Genomic DNA, 19,822 nt, shown 5'->3' on the forward strand with positions numbered 1-19,822 from the left:
TAGTGTTACAGTAATCAGGGTTTAGTATTACAGTAATCAGGGTTTAGTGTTACAGTAATCAGGGTTTAGTAATCAGGGTTTAGTGTTACAGTAATCAGGGTTCAGTAATCAGGGTTTAGTGTTACAGTAATCAGGGTTCAGTAATCAGGGTTTAGCGTTACAGTAATCAGGGTTTAGTGTTACAGTAATCAGGGTTTAGTGTTACAGTAATCAGGGTTTAGGGTTACAGTAATCAGGGTTTAGCGTTACAGTAATCAGGGTTTAGTGTTACAGTAATCAGGGTTTAGTGTTACAGTAATCAGGGTTTAGTAATACAGTAATCAGGGTTTAGTGTTACAGTAATCAGGGTTTAGTGTTACAGTAATCAGGGTTTAGCGTTACAGTAATTAGGGTTTAGCGTTACAGTAATCAGGGTTCAGTAATCAGGGTTTAGTGTTACAGTAATCAGGGTTTAGCGTTACAGTAATCAGGGTTTAGTGTTACAGTAATCAGGGTTCAGTAATCAGGGTTTAGCATTACAGTAATCAGGGTTCAGTAATCAGGGTTCAGTAATCAGGGTTTAGTGTTACAGTAATCAGGGTTTAGTGTTACAGTAATCAGGGTTCAGTAATCAGGGTTTAGTGTTACAGTAATCAGGGTTCAGTGTTACAGTAATCAGGGTTCAGTGTTACAGTAATCAGGGTTTAGTGTTACAGTAATCAGGGTTTAGTGTTACAGTAATCAGGGTTTAGCGTTACAGTAATCAGGGTTTAGCGTTACAGTAATCAGGGTTCAGTAATCAGGGTTTAGCGTTACAGTAATCAGGGTTCAGTAATCAGGGTTCAGTAATCAGGGTTTGGGGTTACAGTAATCAGGGTTTAGTGTTACAGTAATCAGGGTTTAGCGTTACAGTAATCAGGGTTTAGTGTTACAGTAATCAGGGTTCAGTGTTACAGTAATCAGGGTTTAGCGTTACAGTAATCAGGGTTTAGGGTTACAGTAATCAGGGTTTAGGGTTACAGTAATCAGGGTTTAGTGTTACAGTAATCAGGATTAGCGTTACAGTAATCAGGGTTTAGTAATCAGGGTTTAGTGTTACAGTAATCAGGGTTTAGTATTACAGTAATCAGGGTTTAGGGTTACAGTAATCAGGGTTTAGCGTTACAGTAATCAGGGTTTAGGGTTACAGTAATCAGGGTTTAGGGTTACAGTAATCAGGGTTTAGTGTTACAGTAATCAGGATTAGCGTTACAGTAATCAGGGTTTAGTGTTACAGTAATCAGGGTTTAGTATTACAGTAATCAGGTTTTAGTGTTACAGTAATCAGGGTTTAGGGTTACAGTAATCAGGGTTTAGTGTTACAGTAATCAGGTTTTGTGTTACAGTAATCAGGGTTTAGTGTTACAGTAATCAGGGTTCAGTAATCAGGTTTGTGTTACAGTAATCAGGGTTTAGTGTTACAGTAATCAGGGTTAGCGTTACAGTAATAGTTTCTTACGTCTGTGGAGGTCAAGGATAGAACCCTGTCATGGTCTTCCACCAGCTGCCTGAAGGTCGGCCTCTGAGATGGAACAGCGTGCCAGCACTCCCTCATGATCATATATCTACAGAGACACACAACAGTTACAATATTTTATTTTGTATTTAGCTAGGCAAGTCAGTGAAGAACAAATTCTTATTTACAATGACGGCCTACACCGGCCAAACCCGGGCCGATTGTGCGCCGTCCTATGGTACTCCCAATCACGGCAGGTTGTGATACAGCCTGGATTCAAACCAGGTGTCTGTAGTGATGCCTCTAGCACTGAGATGCAGTGCCTTAGACCACTGCGCCACTCGGGAGCCACAATACAACACTCCCTCATGATCATATACAGTGCTGTGAAAAAAGTATTTGCCCCCTTCCTGATTTCTTATTTTCTTGCATTTAGTGTTTACTTGGGTTATCTTTGTGTAATATTAAAATTAATTTGATGATCTGAAACATTTAAGTGTGACAAATGTGCAAAAAAATAAGAAATCAGGAAGGGGGCAAATACTTTTGCACTGTACCTACAGAGACACAACAGTTACAATTCAACACTCCTTCATGATCCATGTCTATATGATAGTGTGTATTACATACCATCCAACTGACATCTTCATACAGACACCATGCATTCACTTCTTATGGCTGCAGGGGCAGTATTGAGTAGCTTGGATGAAAGGTGCATAGAGGTGCCCATAGTAAACTGCCTGCTCCTCAGTCCCAGTTGCTAGTATATGCATATTATTATTCATATTGGATAGAAAACACTCTGAAGTTTCTAAAACTGTTTGAATGATGTCTGTGAGTATAACAGAACTCATATGGCAGGCAAAAACCTGAGAAAAAATCCAAACAGGAAGTGGAATTTCTGAGGCTGGTCGATTTTCAACCAAGATCCTATTGAATTCACAGCGAGATATGGATGAGTTTGCACTTCCTACGGCTTCCACTAGATGTCAACAGTCTGTAGAACCTTGTCTGATGCCTCTGCTGTGAAGGGGGGCCGAATGAGAGGGGAATTAGTCAGGTCTGCCATGACCTGACCATGCTCTGACCATGCGCGTTCACATGAGAGGGAGCTCTGTTCCATCGCTCATCTGAAGTCAATGTAATTCTCCGGTTGGAACGTTACTGAAGATTTATGTTAAAAACATCCTAAAGATTGATTCAATACATCGTTTGACATGTTTCTACTGACTGTTACGGAACTTTTGGACATTTCATCAGCTTTTAGTGAAGGCGCTTCCTGACGTTGGATTTGTTTACCAAACACGCTAACAAAAATAGCTATTTGGACATAAATGATGGACATTACCGAACAAAACAAACATTTCTTGTGGAAATGGGAGTCCTGGGAGTGCATTCCGACAAAGATCAGCAAAGGTAAGTGAAGATTTATAATGCTTTTTATGAGTTTTGTTGACTACACAATTTGGCGGGTAACTGTATGGCTTGCTTTTGTGGCTGAACGCTGTTCTCAGATTATTGCGCTTTTGGCGTAAAGCTTTTTGAAATCTGACACAGCGGTTGCACTAAGAACAAGTGTATCTTTAATTATATGTAAAACATGTATCTTTCATCAAAGTTTATGATGAGTATTTATGTTATTTGACGTGGCTCTCTGCAATTTCTCCGGATATTTTCAAGGCATTTCTGAACATGGCGCCAATGTAAACTGAGGTTTTTGGACATAAATATGAACTTTATCTAACAAAACATATATGTATTGTGTAACATGAAGTCCTATGAGTGTCATCTGATGAAGATCATCAAAGGTTAGTGACTAATTTTATCTCTATTTCTGCTTTTTGTGACTCCTGTCTTTGGCTGGAAAAATTACTGTTTGTCTGTGATTTTGCGGTGACCTAACATAATCGTTTGTGGCGCTTCGCTGAAAAGCCTATTTGAAATCGGACACTTTGGTGGGATTAGTGTTTCAACATTACGTACTGTTCATGTGTGCAGTTGGCAGGCTTGTCCATGCGGTGGCCCTCCTTTAGCAGTTTGAACAGCTCCTCTACAGGGATGCCGGGGTACGGGGACCCTCCCAGGGTAAAGATCTCCCAGAGCAGCACCCCATAGGACCATCTGGAGAGAGGGAACAAAGGTCAAAGGTTAGGAACACAGTACAGTTGTACATTCAGTTCCACTGCTCTTAGAAAGTCTGATATGTGTCTGGTTACTCTTCTTCGCTCAGAATAAAAGTTATAAGTTGAGGGGACAGTCTATTAACCCAGAGATCTATTGTTCAGCCTCCCCCTCCCCCTCATCCCCCTCCTCCCCCTCACCCTACCCCTCCTCCTCACCGTCCACCTCCTCCTCCTCCCCCTCCTCCTCCTCCCCCTCCCCCTCCTCATCCTCCTCAGCTTTTGGTCTCAATTCCTTATTGCAAAGAGGTTGCAATAGCATTTTCCTTTTGAACATTGTGTTACAGCCTTATTTACATAAGTATTCAGATCCTTTGCTATGAGACTCGAAATAGAGCTCAGGTGCATCCTGTTTCCATTGATCATCCTTGAGATGTTTCTACAACGTGATTGGAGTTCACCTGTGGTAAATTCAATTGATTGGTCATGATTTGGAAAGGCACACACCTGTCTATATAAGGTCCCACAGCTGGCAGTGCATGTCAGAGCAAAAACCAAGCCATGAGGTCGAAGGAATTGTGCAAAGAGCTCCAAGGCAGGATTGCGTCAATGCACAGATCTGCGGAAGGGTACCAACAAATGTCTGCAGTATTGAAGGTCCCCAAGAACACAGTGGGCTCTATCATTCTTAAATGGAAGAAGTTTGGAACCACCTAGACTCTTCCTAGAGCTGGCCACCCGGCCAACCTGAGCAATCGGGGGAGAAGGGCCTTGGTCATGGAGGTGACCAAGAACCTGATGGTCACTCTGACAGAGCTCCAGAGTTCCTCTGTGGAGATGGGAGAACCTTCCAGAAGATAACCATCTCTGCAGCACTCCACCAATCAGGCCTTTTTTATGGTAGTGTGGACAGACGGAAGCCACTCCTCAGTAAAAAGCACATGGCAGCCCGCTTGGAGTTTGCAAAAGGCACCTAAAGGACTCTGACCATGAGAAACAAAATTCTCTGGTCTGATGAAAACAAGATGGTACTCTTCGCCCTGAATGCCAAGCGTTACGTCTGGAGGAAACCTGGCACCATCCCTACGGTGAAGCATGGTGGTGGCAGCATCATACTGTGGGGATGTCTTTCTGCGGCAGGGACTGGGAGACTAGTCAGGATCGAGGGAAAGATGAACGGAGCAAAGAACAGAGAGATCTTTGATGAAAACCAGCCAAGACAACGCAGGAGTGGCTTTGGGACAAATCTCTGAATATCCTTGAGTGGCACAGCCAGAGCCCGGACCCGATTGAACATCTCTGGAGAGACCTGAAAATAGCTGTGCAGCAACACTCCCCATCCAACCTGACAGAGCTTGAGACGATCTGCAGAGAAGAATGGGAGAAACTCTAGAGCTCTGTCAGAGAGACCATCAAGTTCTTGGTCACCTCCCTAACCAAGGCCCTTCTCCCCCGATTGCTCAGTTTGGCCAGGTGGCCAGCTTTAGGAAGAGTCTTAGAGGTTTAAAACTGCTTCTATTTAAGAATGGTGGAGGCCACTGTGTTCTTGGGGACCTTCAATGCTGCAGACATGTTTTGGTACCCTTCCCCATATCTGTGCCTCGACCCAATCCTGTCTCGGAGCTCTACAGACAATTCCTTCGACCTCATGGCTTGGTTTTTGCTCTAACATAAACTGTCAACTGTGGGACCTTATATAGACTGGCATGTGCCTTTCAAAATCATGTCCAATCAATTTCATTTACCACAGGTGGACTCCAATCAAGTTGTAGAAATATCTCAAGGATGATCAATGGAAATAGGACTACTAACCAACGGTCCTGGCAACCCACATTACGCACACCTGCTCACCATCGTTACACACACCTGGACTTCACCATCGTCCTGATTACTCTCCCTTCATTTAGCCCTCAGTAGTATCAGTCATCAGGTAGTATTGTTTTCTCTCACGTTCTGTACCCGGCTCATGTTTGTCCATTTGTATCGTTTAATTATTAAAATGTGTCTGAAAACGTATTTAAATAACAAACATTTCTAAAAACTTGTTTTTGCTTTGTCATTATGGGGTATTGTGTGCATATTGATGATTATAATTTTTTTATTCAATCCATTTTTGCACTGTATGAGGATAATGAAACTGAGACTGACATTTCATAAACGTGCTCTCAACCTGCCATTGAATACAAATTATTTTAAATTGTGCATGTCAAGTTATAGTCAAATACTATATGGAAAATTATATTTACCATCTACAATTGTTTCTATTCAACACTTGAAAAAGAGCAGTTTTGATACCACATCCAGATACCACATCCACGGTCCCGTGTGGCTCAGATGGTAGAGCATGGCGCTTGCAACGCCAGGGTTGTGGGTTCAATTCCCACGGGGGGACCAGGATGAATATGTATGAACGTTCCAATTTGTAAGTCGCTCTGGATAAGAGCGTCTGCTAAATGACTTAAATGCAAATGTAATGTTTATCTTGTATGTTTTGCTGAAGGATTAAATGCTAGTTAAATGACTAAATGGTGAGTATCATTATCCGATGTCTTGGGGACTAAACTAAATGGTCTCAAGGTATGTCACGGAAAATGTAGATTTTGTATGAATGAGTCTGGGGTGAAAGATGTGTGAAAAATGGTTGCACATAAGACAGGGGGAATTACAAGTGTTATCAGTTTACAGTCTTGTACCTTTTTCAAAACATAACCACTTTGGCACATTTTTCAGATGTAAGGGGTTGTCTTCTATAAGAGATGGTGGATTACATGGCTACAACAAAATACAGGGCTGTGACACCTCTCTGATGCCTCGTTTAGCGATTAAAGTAAAAACAGTGGATGGAATGTGGTGGTCTGATAAAATGGAGCTGGAGTATCACACAGCACAGATGACAGGGAGAGAGGGAGATACAAGGGAGATTGAGAGTTACAGATACCGAGGGAGAGAGAGAGAGAGACGGATACTGAGGAAAAGATGGAGGGAGGGAGAGGACGGGAGAAAGAGAGAGAGGGAGACAGAGGGACAGACAGAGGGAGAGAGAGAGAGAGAGAGACAGAGAGGGAGGTAGAAGAGGCAGAGAGCCATACGAGAGAGAGACAGAGATAGAGACAGAGGGAGAGCGAGAGAGAGGGAAACATATTGAGAGAGAGATGGAGAGCGAGGGACGCTAATGAATCCATATTGACACACAGGACGTTAGGTTTGATGCTAATTGACTAAGTCATGATATTACAAAACAGATTCCTGTCCTGCATATCTACATGGAAAGAGCAGAGGCGTGTGTCTCCACTCACACATCACTCTGGTTCGTGTAGACGCGGTCGAACAGAGCCTCTGGTGCCATCCATTTCACGGGCAGACGACCCTGCAACAACACACAGACAACAGAACAATAACCTCAGCACAACGGATTAAACTAGCAGCCACACAGAACAGATATACCCTACCAACCCACTACGCCTCCCAAATACTGTCTTACCCATAAAATATATATCCCGCCCACCCACATTCCCCAAATTCTGTTTTATCCAGAACAGATACCACATCCACCCACACCCCCAATCCCCGTATTTTCCATAACAGATATAGCACCTTAAACTCACATTGGTGGTCTTCTTGTAGTAGTCTATGTTGTGCACATCTCTAGCCAGACCGAAGTCTGCGATCTTCATCACGCTTTCTTCAGTTACCAGGACGTTCCTGGCTGCCAGGTCTCTATGGATACACTGAGGAGGAAGAGGAACAACACCTCAGGTTAAAACACCCTGGACTGTATTATACTGTATAGACCAATACACTGGACTGTATTATACTGTATAGACCAATACACTGGACTGTATTATACTGTATAGACCAATATAGACCAATACACTGGACTGTATTATACTGTATAGACCAATACACTGGGCTGTATTATACTGTATAGACCAATACACTGGACTGTATTATACTGTATAGACCAATACACTGGACTGTATTATACTGTATAGACCAATACACTGGACTGTATTATACTGTATAGACCAATACACTGGACTGTATTATACTGTATAGACCAATACACTGGACTGTATTATACTGTATAGACCAATACACTGGACTGTATTATACTGTATAGACCAATACACTGGACTGTATTATACTGTATAGACCAATACACTGGACTGTATTATACTGTATAGACCAATACACTGGACTGTATTATACTGTATAGACCAATACACTGGACTGTATTATACTGTATAGACCAATACACTGGGCTGTATTATACTGTATAGACCAATACACTGGACTGTATTATACTGTATAGACCAATACACTGGACTGTATTATACTGTATAGACCAATACACTGGACTGTATTATACTGTATAGACCAATACACTGGACTGTATTATACTGTATAGACCAATACACTGGACTGTATTATACTGTATAGACCAATACACTGGGCTGTATTATACTGTATAGACCAATACACTGGGCTGTATTATACTGTATAGACCAATACACTGGACTGTATTATACTGTATAGACCAATACACTGGACTGTATTATACTGTATAGACCAATACACTGGACTGTATTATACTGTATAGACCAATACACTGGACTGTATTATACTGTATAGACCAATACACTGGACTGTATTATACTGTATAGACCAATACACTGGACTGTATTATACTGTATAGACCAATACACTGGACTGTATTATACTGTATAGACCAATACACTGGACTGTATTATACTGTATAGACCAATACACTGGACTGTATTATACTGTATAGACCAATACACTGGGCTGTATTATACTGTATAGACCAATACACTGGACTGTATTATACTGTATAGACCAATACACTGGACTGTATTATACTGTATAGACCAATACACTGGACTGTATTATACTGTATAGACCAATACACTGGACTGTATTATACTGTATAGACCAATACACTGGGCTGTATTATACTGTATAGACCAATACACTGGGCTGTATTATACTGTATAGACCAATACACTGGACTGTATTATACTGTATAGACCAATACACTGGGCTGTATTATACTGTATAGACCAATACACTGGGCTGTATTATACTGTATAGACCAATATAGACCAATACACTGGACTGTATTATACTGTATAGACCAATACACTGGACTGTATTATACTGTATAGACCAATAGACCATACACTGGACTGTATTATACTGTATAGACCAATACACTGGACTGTATTATACTGTATAGACCAATACACTGGACTGTATTATACTGTATAGACCAATACACTGGACTGTATTATACTGTATAGACCAATACACTGGACTGTATTATACTGTATAGACCAATACACTGGACTGTATTATACTGTATAGACCAATACACTGGGCTGTATTATACTGTATAGACCAATACACTGGACTGTATTATACTGTATAGACCAATACACTGGGCTGTATTATACTGTATAGACCAATACACTGGACTGTATTATACTGTATAGACCAATATAGACCAATACACTGGACTGTATTATACTGTATAGACCAATACACTGGGCTGTATTATACTGTATAGACCAATACACTGGGCTGTATTATACTGTATAGACCAATACACTGGACTGTATTATACTGTATAGACCAATACACTGGGCTGTATTATACTGTATAGACCAATACACTGGGCTGTATTATACTGTATAGACCAATATAGACCAATACACTGGACTGTATTATACTGTATAGACCAATACACTGGACTGTATTATACTGTATAGACCAATATAGACCAATACACTGGACTGTATTATACTGTATAGACCAATATAGACCAATACACTGGACTGTATTATACTGTATAGACCAATATAGACCAATACACTGGACTGTATTATACTGTATAGACCAATATAGACCAATACACTGGACTGTATTATACTGTATAGACCAATATAGACCAATACACTGGACTGTATTATACTGTATAGACCAATACACTGGACTGTATTATACTGTATAGACCAATACACTGGACTGTATTATACTGTATAGACCAATATAGACCAATACACTGGGCTGTATTATACTGTATAGACCAATACACTGGACTGTATTATACTGTATAGACCAATACACTGGACTGTATTATACTGTATAGACCAATACACTGGACTGTATTATACTGTATAGACCAATATAGACCAATACACTGGACTGTATTATACTGTATAGACCAATACACTGGGCTGTATTATACTGTATAGACCAATATAGACTAATACACTGGACTGTATTATACTGTATAGACCAATACACTGGGCTGTATTATACTGTATAGACCAATACACTGGACTGTATTATACTGTATAGACCAATATAGACCAATACACTGGACTGTATTATACTGTATAGACCAATACACTGGGCTGTATTATACTGTATAGACCAATACACTGGGCTGTATTATACTGTATAGACCAATACACTGGACTGTATTATACTGTATAGACCAATACACTGGACTGTATTATACTGTATAGACCAATACACTGGGCTGTATTATACTGTATAGACCAATACACTGGGCTGTATTATACTGTATAGACCAATATAGACCAATACACTGGACTGTATTATACTGTATAGACCAATACACTGGACTGTATTATACTGTATAGACCAATATAGACCAATACACTGGACTGTATTATACTGTATAGACCAATATAGACCAATACACTGGACTGTATTATACTGTATAGACCAATATAGACCAATACACTGGACTGTATTATACTGTATAGACCAATACACTGGACTGTATTATACTGTATAGACCAATACACTGGACTGTATTATACTGTATAGACCAATATAGACCAATACACTGGACTGTATTATACTGTATAGACCAATACACTGGGCTGTATTATACTGTATAGACCAATACACTGGACTGTATTATACTGTATAGACCAATACACTGGACTGTATTATACTGTATAGACCAATACACTGGACTGTATTATACTGTATAGACCAATACACTGGACTGTATTATACTGTATAGACCAATACACTGGACTGTATTATACTGTATAGACCAATACACTGGACTGTATTATACTGTATAGACCAATACACTGGACTGTATTATACTGTATAGACCAATACACTGGACTGTATTATACTGTATAGACCAATACACTGGACTGTATTATACTGTATAGACCAATACACTGGACTGTATTATACTGTATAGACCAATACACTGGACTGTATTATACTGTATAGACCAATACACTGGACTGTATTATACTGTATAGACCAATACACTGGACTGTATTATACTGTATAGACCAATACACTGGACTGTATTATACTGTATAGACCAATATAGACCAATACACTGGACTGTATTATACTGTATAGACCAATACACTGGACTGTATTATACTGTATAGACCAATACACTGGACTGTATTATACTGTATAGACCAATACACTGGACTGTATTATACTGTATAGACCAATACACTGGACTGTATTATACTGTATAGACCAATACACTGGACTGTATTATACTGTATAGACCAATACACTGGACTGTATTATACTGTATAGACCAATACACTGGACTGTATTATACTGTATAGACCAATACACTGGACTGTATTATACTGTATAGACCAATACACTGGACTGTATTATACTGTATAGACCAATACACTGGACTGTATTATACTGTATAGACCAATACACTGGACTGTATTATACTGTATAGACCAATACACTGGACTGTATTATACTGTATAGACCAATACACTGGACTGTATTATACTGTATAGACCAATACACTGGACTGTATTATACTGTATAGACCAATACACTGGACTGTATTATACTGTATAGACCAATACACTGGACTGTATTATACTGTATAGACCAATACACTGGACTGTATTATACTGTATAGACCAATACACTGGACTGTATTATACTGTATAGACCAATACACTGGGCTGTATTATACTGTATAGACCAATACACTGGACTGTATTATACTGTATAGACCAATACACTGGACTGTATTATACTGTATAGACCAATACACTGGACTGTATTATACTGTATAGACCAATACACTGGACTGTATTATACTGTATAGACCAATACACTGGACTGTATTATACTGTATAGACCAATACACTGGACTGTATTATACTGTATAGACCAATACACTGGACTGTATTATACTGTATAGACCAATACACTGGACTGTATTATACTGTATAGACCAATACACTGGACTGTATTATACTGTATAGACCAATACACTGGACTGTATTATACTGTATAGACCAATACACTGGACTGTATTATACTGTATAGACCAATACACTGGACTGTATTATACTGTATAGACCAATACACTGGACTGTATTATACTGTATAGACCAATATAGACCAATACACTGGACTGTATTATACTGTATAGACCAATACACTGGGCTGTATTATACTGTATAGACCAATACACTGGGCTGTATTATACTGTATAGACCAATACACTGGACTGTATTATACTGTATAGACCAATACACTGGGCTGTATTATACTGTATAGACCAATACACTGGACTGTATTATACTGTATAGACCAATATAGACCAATACACTGGACTGTATTATACTGTATAGACCAATACACTGGACTGTATTATACTGTATAGACCAATATAGACCAATACACTGGACTGTATTATACTGTATAGACCAATACACTGGACTGTATTATACTGTATAGACCAATACACTGGACTGTATTATACTGTATAGACCAATACACTGGACTGTATTATACTGTATAGACCAATACACTGGACTGTATTATACTGTATAGACCAATACACTGGACTGTATTATACTGTATAGACCAATACACTGGACTGTATTATACTGTATAGACCAATACACTGGACTGTATTATACTGTATAGACCAATACACTGGACTGTATTATACTGTATAGACCAATACACTGGACTGTATTATACTGTATAGACCAATATAGACCAATACACTGGACTGTATTATACTGTATAGACCAATACACTGGACTGTATTATACTGTATAGACCAATACACTGGGCTGTATTATACTGTATAGACCAATACACTGGACTGTATTATACTGTATAGACCAATACACTGGGCTGTATTATACTGTATAGACCAATACACTGGACTGTATTATACTGTATAGACCAATATAGACCAATACACTGGACTGTATTATACTGTATAGACCAATACACTGGACTGTATTATACTGTATAGACCAATATAGACCAATACACTGGACTGTATTATACTGTATAGACCAATATAGACCAATACACTGGACTGTATTATACTGTATAGACCATATAGACCAATACACTGGACTGTATTATACTGTATAGACCAATATAGACCAATACACTGGACTGTATTATACTGTATAGACCAATATAGACCAATACACTGGACTGTATTATACTGTATAGACCAATACACTGGACTGTATTATACTGTATAGACCAATACACTGGACTGTATTATACTGTATAGACCAATATAGACCAATACACTGGACTGTATTATACTGTATAGACCAATATAGACCAATACACTGGACTGTATTATACTGTATAGACCAATACACTGGACTGTATTATACTGTATAGACCAATACACTGGACTGTATTATACTGTATAGACCAATATAGACCAATACACTGGACTGTATTATACTGTATAGACCAATACACTGGGCTGTATTATACTGTATAGACCAATATAGACTAATACACTGGACTGTATTATACTGTATAGACCAATACACTGGGCTGTATTATACTGTATAGACCAATACACTGGACTGTATTATACTGTATAGACCAATATAGACCAATACACTGGACTGTATTATACTGTATAGACCAATACACTGGACTGTATTATACTGTATAGACCAATACACTGGGCTGTATTATACTGTATAGACCAATACACTGGACTGTATTATACTGTATAGACCAATACACTGGACTGTATTATACTGTATAGACCAATACACTGGACTGTATTATACTGTATAGACCAATACACTGGACTGTATTATACTGTATAGACCAATATAGACCAATACACTGGACTGTATTATACTGTATAGACCAATACACTGGACTGTATTATACTGTATAGACCAATATAGACCAATACACTGGACTGTATTATACTGTATAGACCAATATAGACCAATACACTGGACTGTATTATACTGTATAGACCAATATAGACCAATACACTGGACTGTATTATACTGTATAGACCAATACACTGGACTGTATTATACTGTATAGACCAATATAGACCAATACACTGGACTGTATTATACTGTATAGACCAATATAGACCAATACACTGGACTGTATTATACTGTATAGACCAATACACTGGACTGTATTATACTGTATAGACCAATACACTGGACTGTATTATACTGTATAGACCAATACACTGGACTGTATTATACTGTATAGACCAATACACTGGACTGTATTATACTGTATAGACCAATACACTGGACTGTATTATACTGTATAGACCAATACACTGGACTGTATTATACTGTATAGACCAATATAGACCAATACACTGGACTGTATTATACTGTATAGACCAATACACTGGACTGTATTATACTGTATAGACCAATAGACCAATACACTGGACTGTATTATACTGTATAGACCAATATAGACCAATACACTGGACTGTATTATACTGTATAGACCAATATAGACCAATACACTGGACTGTATTATACTGTATAGACCAATACACTGGACTGTATTATACTGTATAGACCAATATAGACCAATACACTGGACTGTATTATACTGTATAGACCAATATAGACCAATACACTGGACTGTATTATACTGTATAGACCAATACACTGGACTGTATTATACTGTATAGACCAATACACTGGACTGTATTATACTGTATAGACCAATACACTGGACTGTATTATACTGTATAGACCAATACACTGGACTGTATTATACTGTATAGACCAATACACTGGACTGTATTATACTGTATAGACCAATACACTGGACTGTATTATACTGTATAGACCAATACACTGGACTGTATTATACTGTATAGACCAATACACTGGACTGTATTATACTGTATAGACCAATACACTGGACTGTATTATACTGTATAGACCAATTAGACCAATACACTGGACTGTATTATACTGTATAGACCAATAGACCAATACACTGGACTGTATTATACTGTATAGACCAATATAGACCAATACACTGGACTGTATTATACTGTATAGACCAATACACTGGACTGTATTATACTGTATAGACCAATAGACCAATACACTGGACTGTATTATACTGTATAGACCAATATAGACCAATACACTGGACTGTATTATACTGTATAGACCAATACACTGGACTGTATTATACTGTATAGACCAATACACTGGACTGTATTATACTGTATAGACCAATACACTGGACTGTATTATACTGTATAGACCAATACACTGGACTGTATTATACTGTATAGACCAATACACTGGACTGTATTATACTGTATAGACCAATACACTGGACTGTATTATACTGTATAGACCAATATAGACCAATACACTGGACTGTATTATACTGTATAGACCAATACACTGGGCTGTATTATACTGTATAGACCAATATAGACCAATACACTGGACTGTATTATACTGTATAGACCATATAGACCAATACACTGGACTGTATTATACTGTATAGACCATAGACCAATACACTGGACTGTATTATACTGTATAGACCAATACACTGGACTGTATTATACTGTATAGACCATATAGACCAATACACTGGACTGTATTATACTGTATAGACCAATATAGACCAATACACTGGACTGTATTATACTGTATAGACCAATATAGACCAATACACTGGACTGTATTATACTGTATAGACCAATACACTGGACTGTATTATACTGTATAGACCAATACACTGGACTGTATTATACTGTATAGACCATATAGACCAATACACTGGACTGTATTATACTGTATAGACCAATATAGACCAATACACTGGACTGTATTATACTGTATAGACCAATATAGACCAATACACTGGACTGTATTATACTGTATAGACCAATACACTGGACTGTATTATACTGTATAGACCAATACACTGGACTGTATTATACTGTATAGACCAATACACTGGACTGTATTATACTGTATAGACCAATACACTGGACTGTATTATACTGTATAGACCAATACACTGGACTGTATTATACTGTATAGACCAATACACTGGACTGTATTATACTGTATAGACCAATATAGACCAATACACTGGACTGTATTATACTGTATAGACCAATACACTGGACTGTATTATACTGTATAGACCATATAGACCAATACACTGGACTGTATTATACTGTATAGACCAATATAGACCAATACACTGGACTGTATTATACTGTATAGACCAATATAGACCAATACACTGGACTGTATTATACTGTATAGACCAATACACTGGACTGTATTATACTGTATAGACCATATAGACCAATACACTGGACTGTATTATACTGTATAGACCAATAGACCAATACACTGGACTGTATTATACTGTATAGACCAATATAGACCAATACACTGGACTGTATTATACTGTATAGACCAATACACTGGACTGTATTATACTGTATAGACCAATACACTGGACTGTATTATACTGTATAGACCAATATAGACCAATACACTGGACTGTATTATACTGTATAGACCAATATAGACCAATACACTGGACTGTATTATACTGTATAGACCAATATAGACCAATACACTGGACTGTATTATACTGTATAGACCAATACACTGGACTGTATTATACTGTATAGACCAATACACTGGACTGTATTATACTGTATAGACCAATACACTGGACTGTATTATACTGTATAGACCAATACACTGGACTGTATTATACTGTATAGACCAATACACTGGACTGTATTATACTGTATAGACCAATACACTGGACTGTATTATACTGTATAGACCAATATAGACCAATACACTGGACTGTATTATACTGTATAGACCAATACACTGGACTGTATTATACTGTATAGACCAATATAGACCAATACACTGGACTGTATTATACTGTATAGACCAATATAGACCAATACACTGGACTGTATTATACTGTATAGACCATATAGACCAATACACTGGACTGTATTATACTGTATAGACCAATATAGACCAATACACTGGACTGTATTATACTGTATAGACCAATAGACCAATACACTGGACTGTATTATACTGTATAGACCATATAGACCAATACACTGGACTGTATTATACTGTATAGACCAATACACTGGACTGTATTATACTGTATAGACCAATACACTGGACTGTATTATACTGTATAGACCATATAGACCAATACACTGGACTGTATTATACTGTATAGACCAATATAGACCAATACACTGGACTGTATTATACTGTATAGACCAATATAGACCAATACACTGGACTGTATTATACTGTATAGACCATATAGACCAATACACTGGACTGTATTATACTGTATAGACCAATACACTGGACTGTATTATACTGTATAGACCAATATAGACCAATACACTGGACTGTATTATACTGTATAGACCAATACACTGGACTGTATTATACTGTATAGACCAATTAGACCAATACACTGGACTGTATTATACTGTATAGACCAATATAGACCAATACACTGGACTGTATTATACTGTATAGACCAATACACTGGACTGTATTATACTGTATAGACCAATACACTGGACTGTATTATACTGTATAGACCAATACACTGGACTGTATTATACTGTATAGACCAATACACTGGACTGTATTATACTGTATAGACCAATACACTGGACTGTATTATACTGTATAGACCAATACACTGGACTGTATTATACTGTATAGACCAATACACTGGACTGTATTATACTGTATAGACCAATATAGACCAATACACTGGACTGTATTATACTGTATAGACCAATACACTGGACTGTATTATACTGTATAGACCAATATAGACCAATACACTGGACTGTATTATACTGTATAGACCAATACACTGGACTGTATTATACTGTATAGACCAATATAGACCAATACACTGGACTGTATTATACTGTATAGACCAATACACTGGACTGTATTATACTGTATAGACCAATACACTGGACTGTATTATACTGTATAGACCAATACACTGGACTGTATTATACTGTATAGACCAATACACTGGACTGTATTATACTGTATAGACCAATACACTGGACTGTATTATACTGTATAGACCAATACACTGGACTGTATTATACTGTATAGACCAATACACTGGACTGTATTATACTGTATAGACCAATACACTGGACTGTATTATACTGTATAGACCAATATAGACCAATACACTGGACTGTATTATACTGTATAGACCAATATAGACCAATACACTGGACTGTATTATACTGTATAGACCAATACACTGGACTGTATTATACTGTATAGACCAATACACTGGACTGTATTATACTGTATAGACCAATATAGACCAATACACTGGACTGTATTATACTGTATAGACCAATACACTGGACTGTATTATACTGTATAGACCAATACACTGGACTGTATTATACTGTATAGACCAATACACTGGACTGTATTATACTGTATAGACCAATACACTGGACTGTATTATACTGTATAGACCAATACACTGGACTGTATTATACTGTATAGACCAATACACTGGACTGTATTATACTGTATAGACCAATACACTGGACTGTATTATACTGTATAGACCAATACACTGGACTGTATTATACTGTATAGACCAATACACTGGACTGTATTATACTGTATAGACCAATATAGACCAATACACTGGACTGTATTATACTGTATAGACCAATACACTGGACTGTATTATACTGTATAGACCAATACACTGGACTGTATTATACTGTATAGACCAATACACTGGACTGTATTATACTGTATAGACCAATACACTGGACTGTATTATACTGTATAGACCAATACACTGGACTGTATTATACTGTATAGACCAATACACTGGACTGTATTATACTGTATAGACCAATACACTGGACTGTATTATACTGTATAGACCAATACACTGGACTGTATTATACTGTATAGACCAATACACTGGACTGTATTATACTGTATAGACCAATACACTGGACTGTATTATACTGTATAGACCAATACACTGGACTGTATTATACTGTATAGACCAATACACTGGACTGTATTATACTGTATAGACCAATACACTGGACTGTATTATACTGTATAGACCAATACACTGGACTGTATTATACTGTATAGACCAATACACTGGACTGTATTATACTGTATAGACCAATATAGACCAATACACTGGACTGTATTATACTGTATAGACCAATATAGACCAATACACTGGACTGTATTATACTGTATAGACCAATACACTGGACTGTATTATACTGTATAGACCAATACACTGGACTGTATTATACTGTATAGACCAATACACTGGACTGTATTATACTGTATAGACCAATACACTGGACTGTATTATACTGTATAGACCATATAGACCAATACACTGGACTGTATTATACTGTATAGACCAATATAGACCAATACACTGGACTGTATTATACTGTATAGACCAATACACTGGACTGTATTATACTGTATAGACCAATACACTGGACTGTATTATACTGTATAGACCAATACACTGGACTGTATTATACTGTATAGACCAATACACTGGACTGTATTATACTGTATAGACCAATAGACCAATACACTGGACTGTATTATACTGTATAGACCAATAGACCAATACACTGGACTGTATTATACTGTATAGACCAATACACTGGACTGTATTATACTGTATAGACCAATAGACCAATACACTGGACTGTATTATACTGTATAGACCAATACACTGGACTGTATTATACTGTATAGACCAATACACTGGACTG

The 19,822-nt window shown here is 37.6% G+C and overlaps 1 protein-coding gene across 2 annotated transcripts in view; it reads right to left on the reverse strand.

Moving 5' to 3' along the window:
• LOC129811258 (fibroblast growth factor receptor 3-like) overlaps positions 1 to 19,822 on the reverse strand; it is a 366,746-nt gene that overhangs the window by 3,099 nt on the left and 343,825 nt on the right. For both annotated transcript variants that reach the window (XM_055862424.1, XM_055862422.1), the window contains exons 14-17: positions 7,200 to 7,322; positions 6,891 to 6,961; positions 3,458 to 3,595; positions 1,478 to 1,583 (exon numbers count right to left, since the gene is read on the reverse strand). In XM_055862424.1, coding sequence (XP_055718399.1) covers positions 1,478 to 1,583; positions 3,458 to 3,595; positions 6,891 to 6,961; positions 7,200 to 7,322 — 438 coding nt within the window. The remainder of the gene's footprint in view (positions 1 to 1,477; positions 1,584 to 3,457; positions 3,596 to 6,890; positions 6,962 to 7,199; positions 7,323 to 19,822) is intronic.

This window comes from Salvelinus fontinalis, chromosome 15, assembly GCF_029448725.1.
Source record: "Salvelinus fontinalis isolate EN_2023a chromosome 15, ASM2944872v1, whole genome shotgun sequence".
Taxonomy (NCBI): domain Eukaryota; kingdom Metazoa; phylum Chordata; class Actinopteri; order Salmoniformes; family Salmonidae; genus Salvelinus; species Salvelinus fontinalis.